The sequence below is a fragment of the Ornithodoros turicata genome, chromosome 6, assembly GCF_037126465.1.
Source record: "Ornithodoros turicata isolate Travis chromosome 6, ASM3712646v1, whole genome shotgun sequence".
Classification (NCBI taxonomy): Eukaryota; Metazoa; Arthropoda; class Arachnida; order Ixodida; family Argasidae; genus Ornithodoros; species Ornithodoros turicata.
The window spans coordinates 5,829,506-5,842,860 of record NC_088206.1 but is presented as its reverse complement, the minus strand read 5'-3'; the positions used below and the strand labels follow the sequence as shown (position 1 = coordinate 5,842,860).

Genomic DNA, 13,355 nt, shown 5'->3' with positions numbered 1-13,355 from the left:
AGTCTGTCACCCGAAGTCTGTCACCCGAAGTCTGTCACCCGAAGTCTGTCACCCGAAGTCTGTCACCCGAAGTCTGTCACCCGAAGCCTGTCACCCGAAGCCTGTCACCCGAAGCCTGTCACCCGAAGCCTGTCACCCGAAGCCTGTCACCCGAAGCCTGTCACCCGAAGCCTGTCACCCGAAGCCTGTCACCCGAAAACTGAGTTTTGTACAAGCGGTACGGTTTTGTACAAGCCTAGGGCCTGTCACCCGAAGCCCGTCACCAGAAAACTATGAGTCACTGGAGAACCGAACCTCATATTTTGATCTGTTCTGTCGGTGGTCGTGCCGGCATGGTACGTGCGCGTCGGCTAAGCTCATGTGCACATGCTCGACTACTATGCTCCAAACATGTTAAAACAGTTTGTTTCTAAATACTACAATAAGATCGCACGGGACCCACAGAAACGTCAGAATTATCTGAATGTTGAATTATTGAATTGACCACATTGAATGGCCACATGACTGACCACATTGAATTGAAACTGGACCACATAATGACAGGTGTACTTGCCATTATGAAGACACATTTATTTAAAAAAAAGAAAAAAGAAAACTGTCAGAATAGTTTGCTTTTGCAAGCTCATTTGCGTCATTAGAGGAAGTTTTCGGAGCTTTCGGTTAGGTGCTCCACCGCACTTGCACCAGCAGAAGCGTTCAAGCAGAAATTATCCAAAAGAGCAAGTGCTTCCACCAGGTGAGGTGAGGTGAGGTAAGGTGAGGCGGTGCTCCTCACATTTGTTGTCCAACGATAGTCTTCTCAGCAGTTGCAAGGACATCGTCCACAGTTTCATCTTCCACAGTTTCATCGTCAGTCAAACTGCCAGCAGCAACAGCATCATCACCATCAGTTGTGACGTAGCCTGCAAGTTGCACCGAAGAAGGCAGGAAGTCACAGAAATGGCTGTCGTCCTCCTCGGGGGTCGCACCCCTCAATGCCGAGTTCTCCGATCGCATAAAACCGCAATGGCGAAAGCAGTTCGCGATTTCTTCTGGGTGGTTTACGGAGTTGCCATGGCAACTTGCTTGGCGTGGCTTGGCATGCAGCACAGAAATAAAAGAGTGAGACGTGGTCGCTTGACAGATGCTGGAAGGGAGAGAGACGACGTCACAGCAGTGATAACCATGGCGATGTGTTCTTAGTTGTAGAGTGGCGCACGCTGTTTGCGGAGCTACGCTGTGATGTCGTACCGTCCAAATTAACCGCAAACCGGTGGCCGCACAGCTGCTTCCGAATTAACGAGTGTTCCTTACCATAGAGTAATAGAGGCATCTGTCGGGATCGGGCGAATGGTCCAAATTATCCAAATTTCCGAATTAACGGGGGGGTCAAATTATCGATGTTTTACTGTACAGGTAATAAAAGTAGTTAAATGTTACCCCCCCTATGTCCAGTGGGAAAAACTTAAAAGGTGCGGATGACGATTAGATTGGGCAACGTTCAACACTTCAGTATCACACGTCAACATCAGCAGTGCCAGAGAGAGCATCGCCAGAATATCAGAACGATTGTTAACGTGTGCAGCGACACACTACACTAGCAGAAATTTGTCGCAATGTGTCGTCCCCCGCTTGTGCAGAAGGGCAGATACACATCGACAGTTTGGAATTAGTCAAGCAAGGTCACTTTGGAATAAAGACTATGGGGGGGGGGGGAATAAATTTTTCCCACCGTCAGAAAATTTGAACTGCTCGCTCATCTGGTCCGATTCTCTGTCTCGTGGAAGTCCGAAAAATTGGTCACCGACTGTACTATGCACTACGATGATGCTCCTCTATTGCACGCATCTCTGCTCTCATGACTGTTGCCTTAAGCTCTATTACAAAGAGTTTTAAGCAAGACTTTCACATGCATGATACTTTAAACATGTTCGTAGACATTGTTTTGCTATTATGGTATTGTCTGCATATTTCTTTAAAGAGGTGTCGAACAAGTAAAGCTTTTTCCTTCTGGAAAATATTACCATATACTGCTCTGGCATTTCAGAACTCTTACATTTTGCTTTTTAATGGCTGCCCAGAAGATCAGTCCAATATTTTGCATGAACTCACATGTAGCGGAGACCGTTTATAGTGATTATAGTCTTTCTTTTCCTCACCTACATACATTACAATTGCATATGACAACAGTCATAATGATAGTGCTAACCGCCATATCCTCGCTCAAACTATCAAGGGTCCCTAGAGCCTATAGTGCTTACAGGGGTCCTATCTTTGATTCTCAAAGCACATCTACTGCAGTGCTTTCCATTTCCTCCACTCAGAGGTGTGCTTGACCACCTTCTAGCAGCACTTGAGCATCCAGAGCGATTTTACTTTCCAATACGAAAGTAAAGTAATTTTCAAAATATGGAAGTTGTAATTCATCAGAGACCCCACCAGAAAAAGACGTTGCAGTACTTCAGGTCCAGTTTTTCAGTGGAGGTGTGCCAACTGTTACAACGAGGCAGCTCTTGTAGTAGTAGTAGTAGTAGTAGTAGTAGTAGTAGTAGTATAGCTATTATGTAACTAGATGAGCTTTGTAGTCATCCCAAGCAGCACAGCATGTTGGCCCAATATTGGCACAAGATTGGGCCGGTATTGCCAATATTGGGCCAACATGTTGTGCTGTTTGGGTAGGTAGATACATATCGCCTTTTTGCGACATCCGGAACTACAAACTATAAACGGCCTCCAATGTAAGACTATACTTACACTATACTTCTCAAGCTTATAAAAAGCTTGTGGATCTATTCACTGGTGCTGCAGTACTTCATCCTTTGTGATTTTTTAGTGTCATATCGGTCACAGAGGTCAGTGATTTGTAATCACAGCCATGTTTTGTAACCAGTTTTGCCCTATTATGTGTACTAACTTTTTTTGCACATGGGCATCTGCCATAGAGATTTTGAGAAGAAGAAACTTTTTTCAAGGCAGTCTTGCATGCATGAATAGTTTTTCGATAGTTTTCTTAGACATTAGAACAATGGGATGCATGTGGTTGACAACAGCAGGTAATTGGTCAGATTACCCAGATATGCTTACTAGGCATTAGTTATTCGCTGCCACTCCGCTAAGATGAAAAGCATTTTGAAGTTGATCTTAAGATGAAATAAATATACATCCTGCATGAAGAAGATGCAATATATACGCAATACATTACAAAATGCACGTACATTACAAAATGTATCTCCATATAGTCATGTTTCAGTTTTGCCTCATGGCTCTACTTATTCATGGGGAACCCCACATTCGTATCAAGGATGAATCCTGGTTTTCCCAATCCTAGCCGTGTATTCACACAAGGAACATTTTGTTGAATGTTCATGTTGAAGAAAGGAGGGCTCATGTGGAAGGGCAAATGTTCTTAAAGGGCCTTTATTCCACATTCAGACGCTACACGGAGAGGAGCTGTCACCCATGCATTGCATAGCAGATGATGGATGTGTACCTCAAAATAAACTTGTCAAAATTAAATAATTGAAAATAAACGGTTTGTGGTCCCCACTGTGAAATACACTGCTTCAAATCCACGGTCGTAAAATTTCTGCATTCTGATTGGACGCCAGTTCGTGTGATATATGCGCAGGGTCACTCTGGGGTGGAGAGGTAGGGAATGTTTGTATCCATTTTGTACCCGGGTCCACAGTAAAATGTAGTTAATTCCCAAAGTTCGCATATTTCCCGATGTTCGAATAATTTTCGAGCGAGTGCACCAATCGAAGAACTTTAATTTTTACAAGTATCTGTCCGATATCACCTACAAGCTGCGTACTGTGTGAATGAGTGGGAGGTGCTCATTATTGAATTAAAAATTCTTGAGTTTCGTGAAAAACGTAACTTCTAAAGCGGGGCACCGTCGGCATTAAAATGGGTACTACCCCTTTGGGGACCTTCAGTGGACACCTTTTAGATAAAAATTGCTACCGAAGCAGGCCATTTTGTTGCAGTAAATAATTGGTTTCGGTTTATATATTTTTGTTGCGGCTGGTCGCGGTGAAGCGCAAGGATTTGGTGAAAAACAGAAGGCAACAAATTTACTAAGCGATAAAGAGATCTACTATTTATTTTGAGACTGAGAATTTTGCATCCGAGGATATTGGGGCCCACCCGATGACATAGCTGAGGCAGAGCAAGTGGAAATGTCTCTGATTGCTCTCTGCAGTGTCTAGTCCTAACAACATCCCGCATGTGTTTCTATAGATAGCTAGAAACACATTATCTGGGGCTTCCACAAACCACCATTTTACACACAGCTCCAAGTAAACCGGAGTATCTTGTCAGATGATGCTATATTTCTTCTGTCGTCTGCTTGGAATCTTCTGTGCCCCGCACCAGAACATTTCAGAATAATACTACATATATCCCATGGAATAATTGCACTGTCACGGCTAGGCAGGCAATGTTTTACATATATTCTGCTGGAATATTATGCACAATATTTCTTGTGTGGATACACAGTAACACTTTTAAATTTACTTAAGCTCTGTTTGATTCACACTGTGGCTACTTCTGATACTATAAATTCTCTTCTCTGTAAATAACCCTCAGCAGTTCTCTTGGGGTTTTTTAGAAATATGAACCCTAATCACCAGCTCGCTTTGCTTTTTAGCGACTCTTTCATAGTCTTTTTCATGAAAATTTGCATGTGCAGCCTCTGGGTCTGATAGGGTCCCTGCAAATGCATGCCAAGTTGCAAAATTGTTAAAACATGGTTTCCTCTAATAGATGAGCATTTCAAAACAGTAAGTACTACGTTCTAAATAAATAGCTGACGCACAAGTAGTCGTCCTACAACGAGCAGATTATTATAAAGACCTGCAACTATCACAGTTCATTCCATTTGGGAGTGACATAGTGTTGCTCGAACTATAGCATATTCTTAGCTTCCCTGAGAAACATATTCATGTTTGTGTAACAATAGTTGCACTGCACAAAGCTGTAAAACCCCACTTACCATACTTGTTGCCCCAGTGACCTGTCTGTGAGGTAAGTGATGTACTGTTTTTCACTATAAATACACCTGTCAAGTCACTTGGTTCTGTGTCATTCCTCCTCGGACCACTTTGTGAGTACCCTCTCATCATTGGAATGTTTGTACCCTCTGCATGATTTTTTTTTCCCTAACCCTCTCGTTGCACCGATCCCCACCGTTAGAGCACTCGTAGCTTCTGTTGTCTCATGATCAACTTTTCTCAAGTGTCATCTCTCTAGAGCTACCTTTTGTTTCATGCTTTTCTAAGATATAGCATGGTGAAATGACTTGCTGTAGTATTCTGTAGAGGCTTTTTTTTTTAATTGAAGATTATATATATAAGTTAAATTACGTAGAGATTAAATAGAAACAAGAAAGGTGGATATGAGTTGATGAAGGTGGCAGAACATGAAAGCACCTTCCTGTTCTCTTGCAGTTTGGCCGTCCGAAGAGAAAGGTTTGTAAGCGAAGGTCAGCTGGCAACATTGGCAGTCAGCTGCACCTCTTGAGCCTGATCTGGCAACACTGTATGCACAAATAAGGCCTTGTGTAACATTTGCCTTAACTTGTAATGTGGATATGTGCAATATTTACACGGGACACACAAGAAGGGAGCTAGCTCTGGTCCAACGAGAGTGTTATTGACGGCTTTAAGGCAGTCTTGTCCATCTCTTTCCAGTCTTCACATACCTTTTTTTTTACTCGCATAATTGCATGCGTTTTTACCCAGAAATGTAGCTCTGTAGATGGGGTGCATTAATTATGCAAGAAAACAATTCGATCTCGGCACTCAAGGTACACTCAACAATCATTATGCAGTCAAACCTCATTAATAGGACACTCGTTAATACGACATCCCCGCTTGATGACCCTTATTCTCTGGAACTGTTCCCTCCCGATGGCCTCCGCATGTACTAACTCTTGTTCATGAATATGACATTTCGTGAATATGACATTTGGTTAGTATGACAATGACCAGTATTTTCCGCACAACTAGGGGCAGACACGTGCACCTTATTCTCGTTACTATGACCATTGGTCACAGAACCTGCGGTTCTCCTCACCTATAACGGCTAAGACGCGGGCCAACTTTCGGAGTGACTCATAATGGCCTTGTGTCCTTCGGAGTGTCCTTGGCCTTACGGTCATGGTGACCTGTCATACGGGATTCATACGGGGGTCATACGGGATTCATCGACCAGGTCTCAGAAGCGCAAACGAACAGAATGACAGAATGAGGAAGCGGATATGTGTCAGATTCAAGGAAGGACCTTGCACAACCCAGGATCTCGCAGACTCGGACTTTCATGTTGTATGTGTTCTCTTAAAACGCCTTGTTCTTCGTTATTCTGTTACCAGCTTACGTAATATTCTACTTTTTGAAGCTCACGTAAAGGGTATGGTACGACTCGTAACACATGATGTTCGTTAATATGACAATTCACTTCATGACCAAAATCTGCGAGAGCGGCCTCGGTCATATTAACGAGCTTTGACTGTATATGTATTTCATTTCATTTATTTAGTACTTTAAAGACCCTTTTGAAGGGTTTGATGTATAGACTTGTGTTTTAAGGTTCTACCCAGTAAAACCAGTGTTTTTAAAAAATATTCGGGGCATTACATGCACTGCAGGCTGCAGCATAGGAAGGAGTCATGTGACACCCCCCCTTCCTTGCCATGTCCTATTAACACCTTCCAGACATATGCCTGCTGGAAACAGTCACAGCTGTTTACAGAGCTGCAAGTAGTCTTGAAATTATTGAACAAAGGGAGGCCTTATTTTTCGTACAGTGACGTCAGACGGCAGTTAGATGTTGCTCGAAGTCTGATGTTAATGACACCTATGCCTACCGTATTTGTGCACCTGTTTCGAGCTGTCCCCCTGATTGTGTGAGATTCATGCTAGGATTGTACGCCTTGCTTGCAGTGTTCCTAATCCAATCTGTTGCTCTTCTGTCCCTCTGTCCTGTCTCCCCCGTTTTACTCCTCCCTGTTGGTGTGTACCTCCCCTCAGGCGTTTCGATCGGTGAGTGTCCTCTCTCTCGGTGTACAATGTCCTTTCTTGTATTGGATGGTCAATGCTGCCCAGGGGAAGGCATGCAACACAAATCCTGTCATGAAATGTGCTACTGTGTAAGCGTTGTGGGTCGATGTTTCACCGACTGCTTTGAAGTTGCACGTACCGTATCGAACTTCAAGACGATATTTACCAGCAGTCAATGTTTGGTCATTACACTTACTTATTGCTCACACATTCTGTTTGGTTATTATTACTTACTATACTACTATTTATTACTTTTCATGCCATATCGTGTTTCTGAAACACTGTAAATATAGACTCGCAGTGGTAGGCAGCATACATTGCATTGAGGCATTGTCCAGTTGTACAGCCTTATACCCGTGTAGGTAAATATATGTGCAATCACACAAAACCTCATTGTGGAATCTTAAGATCCGCATTATACAACACCTTCGTTATTTTTTTGTCTCCTAAGACGCTCACTTCGTGAAGTCACAAACACTGCTAATGCAGTGGTATCCGTAGAGCTCAAACTTTACTCTACCGTTAAAATCCTACATTGTTTACTTTCACCACTCTTTTACTTGAAGGTTTTCTTAATATATCTGAACACATTGGCCATCCAGTGCAACTAGACATCATCTGAGCTTCTCGTATGCTTCATAGTTTTTTTTTTTTTTACTTGTATTAGGTCGTGAGTAGTCTATGTTCCCTCTGTGCAGGACTGTGACTGAATTGATTGAATTTGGGTTGAGTTTATTTCATCAAAAATACTTTCAATGATCCAATGAGGAACACAGTTGTGCGATGCACTTAGTACATTAGTACGAACTAGTGATCGCGCTTCACTAAAGACATCGTGAACAGTGCTATAATGTTCATTTCATAGATGATTTAACATCACATATTTTACATACCCAAGGTCATCAATGCCTGCATGCTTGAGTCTTGTATTGTGTATGAGAAAAGTTATCACCTGTGGAAGCAGTGATAAAGCAGCAAGTGCCTCACTATAAGGGATTGAAGGTTTGCTTCATACCATCTATACATTCTGCTATCTAACAGTTTCTTATTACATTAATTTATTCACATCAATTACATTGAGGTGTCTCTAATGCTATTCAACAATATGAAACAGTTAATGTACGAGCCGCGAACACAGAAACAAAATTATTCGTTTATCTCTAAGAGTAAGTTATATTCTGTAGAGAACAAATGTTACGACTTAAAATCCCTTATTCAAAGGCCTGTCTGTGTTCTATCATACAAAGTGGTTGCAGTGTAAGCGTAGCATGTGTGTGTGTGTTGCCTGTGTGTGCTTGCCTCCTTGCTTGACAATCTCCTTGGACTGCCTTCCCATGCACTCCCACAAAGTGTACATGTCTTCTCTCTCTCTTTCTCTCTCTCTCTCTCCTGTTTCGCTGCCCTCTTTGGTCGATGTCCACCTCTCTTCCCTGTGTGCGTGTTTTTGTGGTGACTGTTCGTCGCACGTTGACATCTCGGCTTTGCCACGCTCAGGATCGGGTGAGTATGGCATCTCATTTCCTAAGGTACGACTTCCCTTAGGCAAATAAAGCTGCTGGATTTAAATTACGGCTCGTATAATTTCAGCAGCTTTACATGTGATCTGTGCAGCTGTGTATGTACATAGACCTTTTTGTTTTTACCTCTTACTTTTAATGATTTAGAGCAGCTGTTGAGTAATTCCTGTTCTAAGACATTTCATGAAACAAGAATCTTGAATTTAGCCATACACACTTCATAACTTCTTTTTTTTTTCTTTTTTTCGTGCAAGGGTGACTTTGTAGTACACTGTAACGAAACCTACAATTTCATCTTAGAGTGGTGCTCGAATTACCTGCACACTTTTGAGCGCAATTTTTGGACACACTTTTGGACATTAGAATGTGTTATGTGTACGTGGTTGCTCAAGGTAAAGCAGAGCACCTGTAATGTACCATATAAAATATACAATATGTTCCTGTAAGTTTCAGGTAGTTCAAGGTCTGTTTCGATAGAGTAAGATCAATTAAAGTTTACTTCTACACATTGTCAGTAGTCTATTCTGCTTTTTTCTTTTTCTTTTTCTTCTTAGATAGACATGATGTTACCATCATGTTGGCATTAACTGTGGAACTAACTCTGAACTAAAAAAGTAAGGTTGATGAACTTGATGCACGAACATTGCAAATCTTCGTCAGCAAGTTGAATAAATGATTCAGAAGGGCAGATCATTGAAAATTGAAACAAGCCGAGTGGATAGTTAGTGTTAATGACCTATACAAGATGAGCAAATGACGAGTTTTATAGGATTTTTTTATTGTTCAATATGTCTGCCAAAGAAAGCATGAGCCCTCATCTTAATTCTTTCCAGTGTGTTAAAAATTGGTATTTTGGTATGGTATTTGGTATTGGTATTTTATCTCGGGCATCCCTGTTTACTTTCATTCTCTTTCTCTCGCTCTCAATTTTGCTTCCTTCCCTACTGGACCTGCTGCGTCATATTTGCATAGAAATGGTTCATCACCTCGTTAAGGATACTCTGTATAATACGAAGATTACTTAAACTTAGCATATCCTAGCAGGACTAGTTGTATTAAATTTGTCATATATCCACCCCTAATAAATATGTCGCAATTTATTTATTTATTTTTGCGACATTTGGTATTATTTGGAATCCAAGAGCAATGAAATGACAAGTATCTAGTTCACCCTCATTTTGAGTAATGGCAGCTTAGTTACCTTTGCTTATTCACGATTGAAAGTGCTCTTGCTGGCTCTTGTAAGCATGAGACTAGACTTGCTTAAAGCTTTGCTGGGGTCTGTGGGAAACAGGAACTCAAGCCAGGGTGTCGAACCGAAAAATTTACGGGTTCGCCTCAGGTTCAGGGATTTTGGTTTGGTTCACGTTCAGTTCCAGAACGCAGAAATAATGGCTCGAATTGGGGTATTTGGGTTCATAATGGTTCAGCACACTGCAGAAAAAGTTGTGCCAACATTCTAGGGCAGTACACTATAGTGTGTGGAACAGGATGCAAGCTTTCCCAGGAACACATTAAGTCAACAGCGTTGTGACATCAAGCATTGATTTATTTAAAATATGCTTGATATAGTTGATAATGCACGCACGTTGTTGAACACGAGCAGAAGTAAGAAAACGTTGGCAAAATGCTGAGTATGGTTTCCGGTTCTCCGTATCTACTGAAAACCGCTGAAAACTGTTCGCCGATAAATTTTTTCGTGCCTTCGGCGAAAACGAATAACCGCTGATAACTGCCGTCACTAGGCTTAGCAATTTGGCCTGACATGTCCCAGAATACCACCACTGAGATGCTGTTGCTTTCCAGAGCAATAGGGGATACAAAGAAGGTGCTAACTGGGGTGATACAAACATAGCCTCTAAGCAGCTTTTTCTAAGTATATTTTGCAGAAAAGAAGGATATGCCATGTCCTGCGAGTCGTTGAACATGTACACGATGGTCTTTTATAACAAGTTCATGTTGTAAAGGGGTATTGGTTCTCAAGTAATGAAGGTGTTCAAATGTGCAATGACTTTTTTTTTTTTTTTAGTATTTTAGTTGTGGGTGGCAACATCAGAAAAGTCATCGCCGAAAACCGCTTTTTGTAGTTGTCCGCAAAATCGGCGTTTTTTTTCTTTTTTCTTTTTCACAGAGTCCGAAAACGGGAAATCTTAATAATGAGTAGTATATCTTTGACTAGTACTACTTTTTTGTGGTGCTCAGAGCGCAACAGGCCCCACCGTAGGCAAAACAAGGTCGCAAAGAAACAAAAGTTAAGTTTTCTTCTACAAAGTTAGAAACACGACTCACAGCTGAGACACGACCCAAGCGCAAAGACACAAAGCGCATGACCAAAAGAATTACGAGCATCGTGCGCCACATTCACATGTATTACAGGTTTTCCCGGTGATCTTAATCCAAGTGCCAGCTAAAGTAATCCACGTGCCATGCAAACTTTATGGGGCATGGATTAATTTAGCTTGCACTTGGATTAAAATTGCCGGGAAAACCTGTAGACGGGATTTTGAATAACGTTTGCAGCATTGAGGCAGTTTATCCCTCGACTAGGCAGTCCTTCACAACTTTCACGTCATTCTTGTCCAAGCGCCTTACGAAAAATAAATAAATAATGCCGAACCATTTGATGAACCGGTTCGGAACAGTACTTTTCATTCGTTCAGTTCCAGGGTACCAAAAACGTAGTGCTTTCGTTCGGTTCCGGTTTGGTTAGGATTCCGGTTCGACACCCTGACTAAACCGCACTTTGGTACAAGGAAGAGGGTACCCGCTTAAGAGTCTGCCCACGGTTTCGAAGGCACGCACACATTTGTCTGCAGGCATTTGCTTGGTTTAGCGACCTGCTGGTGGAGCATGCCGAGATCTTTTGGTCCCTGTTTGCGGTGGACATGGACTCTGTGCTGGCCGAGCAACCGCCCGACACTTGGGACAGCTTTCCCCTCCTGCAGGTGCTCAACGACTATCTGCGCATCGATGGTAAGCCTCTCCCGTCCTCCGCTGAGACACACCCGATGAGCGGGGAATCGTCTGCTTCAGAAAACCTGTGCGGAGGACGTTTCCACCAGCATTTGAGAGACACCTTCGCGCCTCAGGTGGTGCGCTATGTTGATGTGATGGAGTCTTCCATTGTACAGTCGCTGCACAAGGGATTTGAGAAGGAACGTTGGGAACTTAAGGGGTAACCGCTCTCTCTCACTCTCTCTTTCTCTCTCTCTCTCACGTGCACGCCGGCAGGTGAACAAACGGTTGAGGCATTGTTGATTGCAGGAACGGTTGCGCGTCCTCGGAAGAGTTGTTCTGGAAGCTGGATGCACTGCAGTCTTTCATTCGAGACTTGCATTGGCCAGATGAGGTGTTTGCCAAACATCTGGAGCAGAGGCTGAAGCTGATGGCCTGTGATATGATGGAGTCTTGTATTAATAGGTATATGCTCGTTTTAATAGGTGGCACAACGACCGTTCGTAGGCTTTTTTGAGAGGTCACGTTTTGGAAGAAAAAAAAGGTAAACGTCAATTATTTTTAGGACTCTGCAAGCATTCCAGCAATGGCAGAAGCGTGGCAGCAAGTGGACCAGCACTGACTACATTGTCCCCTCTGAAATGTGCGCTATGATTAATGTGGCCCTGGAAGCCAGGACACAGGTACGTACGTGGAGCACCACTTCAAACTACATGCACGGGGCCTGAAGCTTTGGGGTTTTATCCCGATTCTTCCCCAAATTTGCACCCCGAATCGAAGGTCGCCTCTTAGGGTGGTACCCGATTTTCACCCCGGCAAATTGCCCTCGCTGATACGTCTGTAGGAATGCACACTAACTTGTTTGGCAGCGAATTAAATTAAATTAAATTAAAAAGTAAATTAAAGCAGTTACATCACCGTTTATGCCAAACTAGTACAGTTAGTTTGAGTAATACAGCCAGGTTTCTCCCCGAATTTAGTATACGGGAAGCTTTTTCTTTCACCCTAATTTGCGTGAAGTTAGGGCACACGTTTATTTACCAATTTTATTACCCCCCGAATTTAGAAGAAAAAAAATATTTCCCGAAAACTTCGGGCTCTATGCATAGGCTGCACACGTACGTGACTGCATCAACGTTTGCATTTTCTCCTCCTCAGTCGCTGAAACTATGTACAGTTGATGGTGCAGATGTGGTAAGTGTCCCGCATTTTACAGCCGCAGTTGTATATATCCTCCGTAGGGTATACACTGACCTGCCCGAGTTGCTTTGCATATAGCATCATCATCTCGCAGTAAAGTTGTTGTTGTCGTTGTTGTTTGTAGCATCAGTACCACAGCAAAATAGATCAGATGGTGGATAGAACCCTCCAAGAAATGCAATCTGGACTGATAGGCAAGGTATAGCATGTCATTTTTATCACGCATAGAACGCATTGATATTCAAACTGTTTTTCCTTATGCTTTCCAGCTGACCAGCATCTTGGAAGCCACACTGAGCAAACTGTCTCGTTATGACGAAGGCAGCCTCCTCGCCCCCATCCTCTCACTCACAGTCAGTCACGTTTTTCACACAGTGTTTCACTCGGTGTTGTGTACATTAGAGCCTCCCTTTCTGTGGAAAGTTTGTCAGCTTTTCTGCAACACATGCAGGAACCTTTTAATTTTTTTTTTCTGTAAACCCAAATACGGTTTATATAGGTATATTATACGGGTTATATAGGTTTATATAGGTATATGATACGGGTTATATAGGTTTACCATTCACTTTACAGTCCCTTTAACCCATTTCATGACTACAAGGAGGTTTTACTGCAGCACGCAAATGCCTTGCTTTGCTCCCCT

General features: G+C 42.6%; 2 protein-coding genes across 4 annotated transcripts in view; one reads left to right on the top strand and one right to left on the bottom strand.

Annotated features, from left to right (window-relative positions):
• LOC135398939 (tRNA (guanine(6)-N2)-methyltransferase THUMP3-like) overlaps positions 1–13,355 on the bottom strand; it is a 283,535-nt gene that overhangs the window by 61,012 nt on the left and 209,168 nt on the right. The window lies entirely within an intron of this gene.
• LOC135398938 (calcium-dependent secretion activator-like) overlaps positions 1–13,355 on the top strand; it is a 58,551-nt gene that overhangs the window by 37,120 nt on the left and 8,076 nt on the right. For all 3 annotated transcript variants that reach the window (XM_064630510.1, XM_064630512.1, XM_064630511.1), the window contains 7 exons: positions 11,374–11,530; positions 11,591–11,732; positions 11,822–11,977; positions 12,078–12,195; positions 12,671–12,706; positions 12,837–12,911; positions 12,982–13,065. In XM_064630510.1, the coding sequence (XP_064486580.1) occupies positions 11,374–11,530; positions 11,591–11,732; positions 11,822–11,977; positions 12,078–12,195; positions 12,671–12,706; positions 12,837–12,911; positions 12,982–13,065 (768 nt within the window). The remainder of the gene's footprint in view (positions 1–11,373; positions 11,531–11,590; positions 11,733–11,821; positions 11,978–12,077; positions 12,196–12,670; positions 12,707–12,836; positions 12,912–12,981; positions 13,066–13,355) is intronic.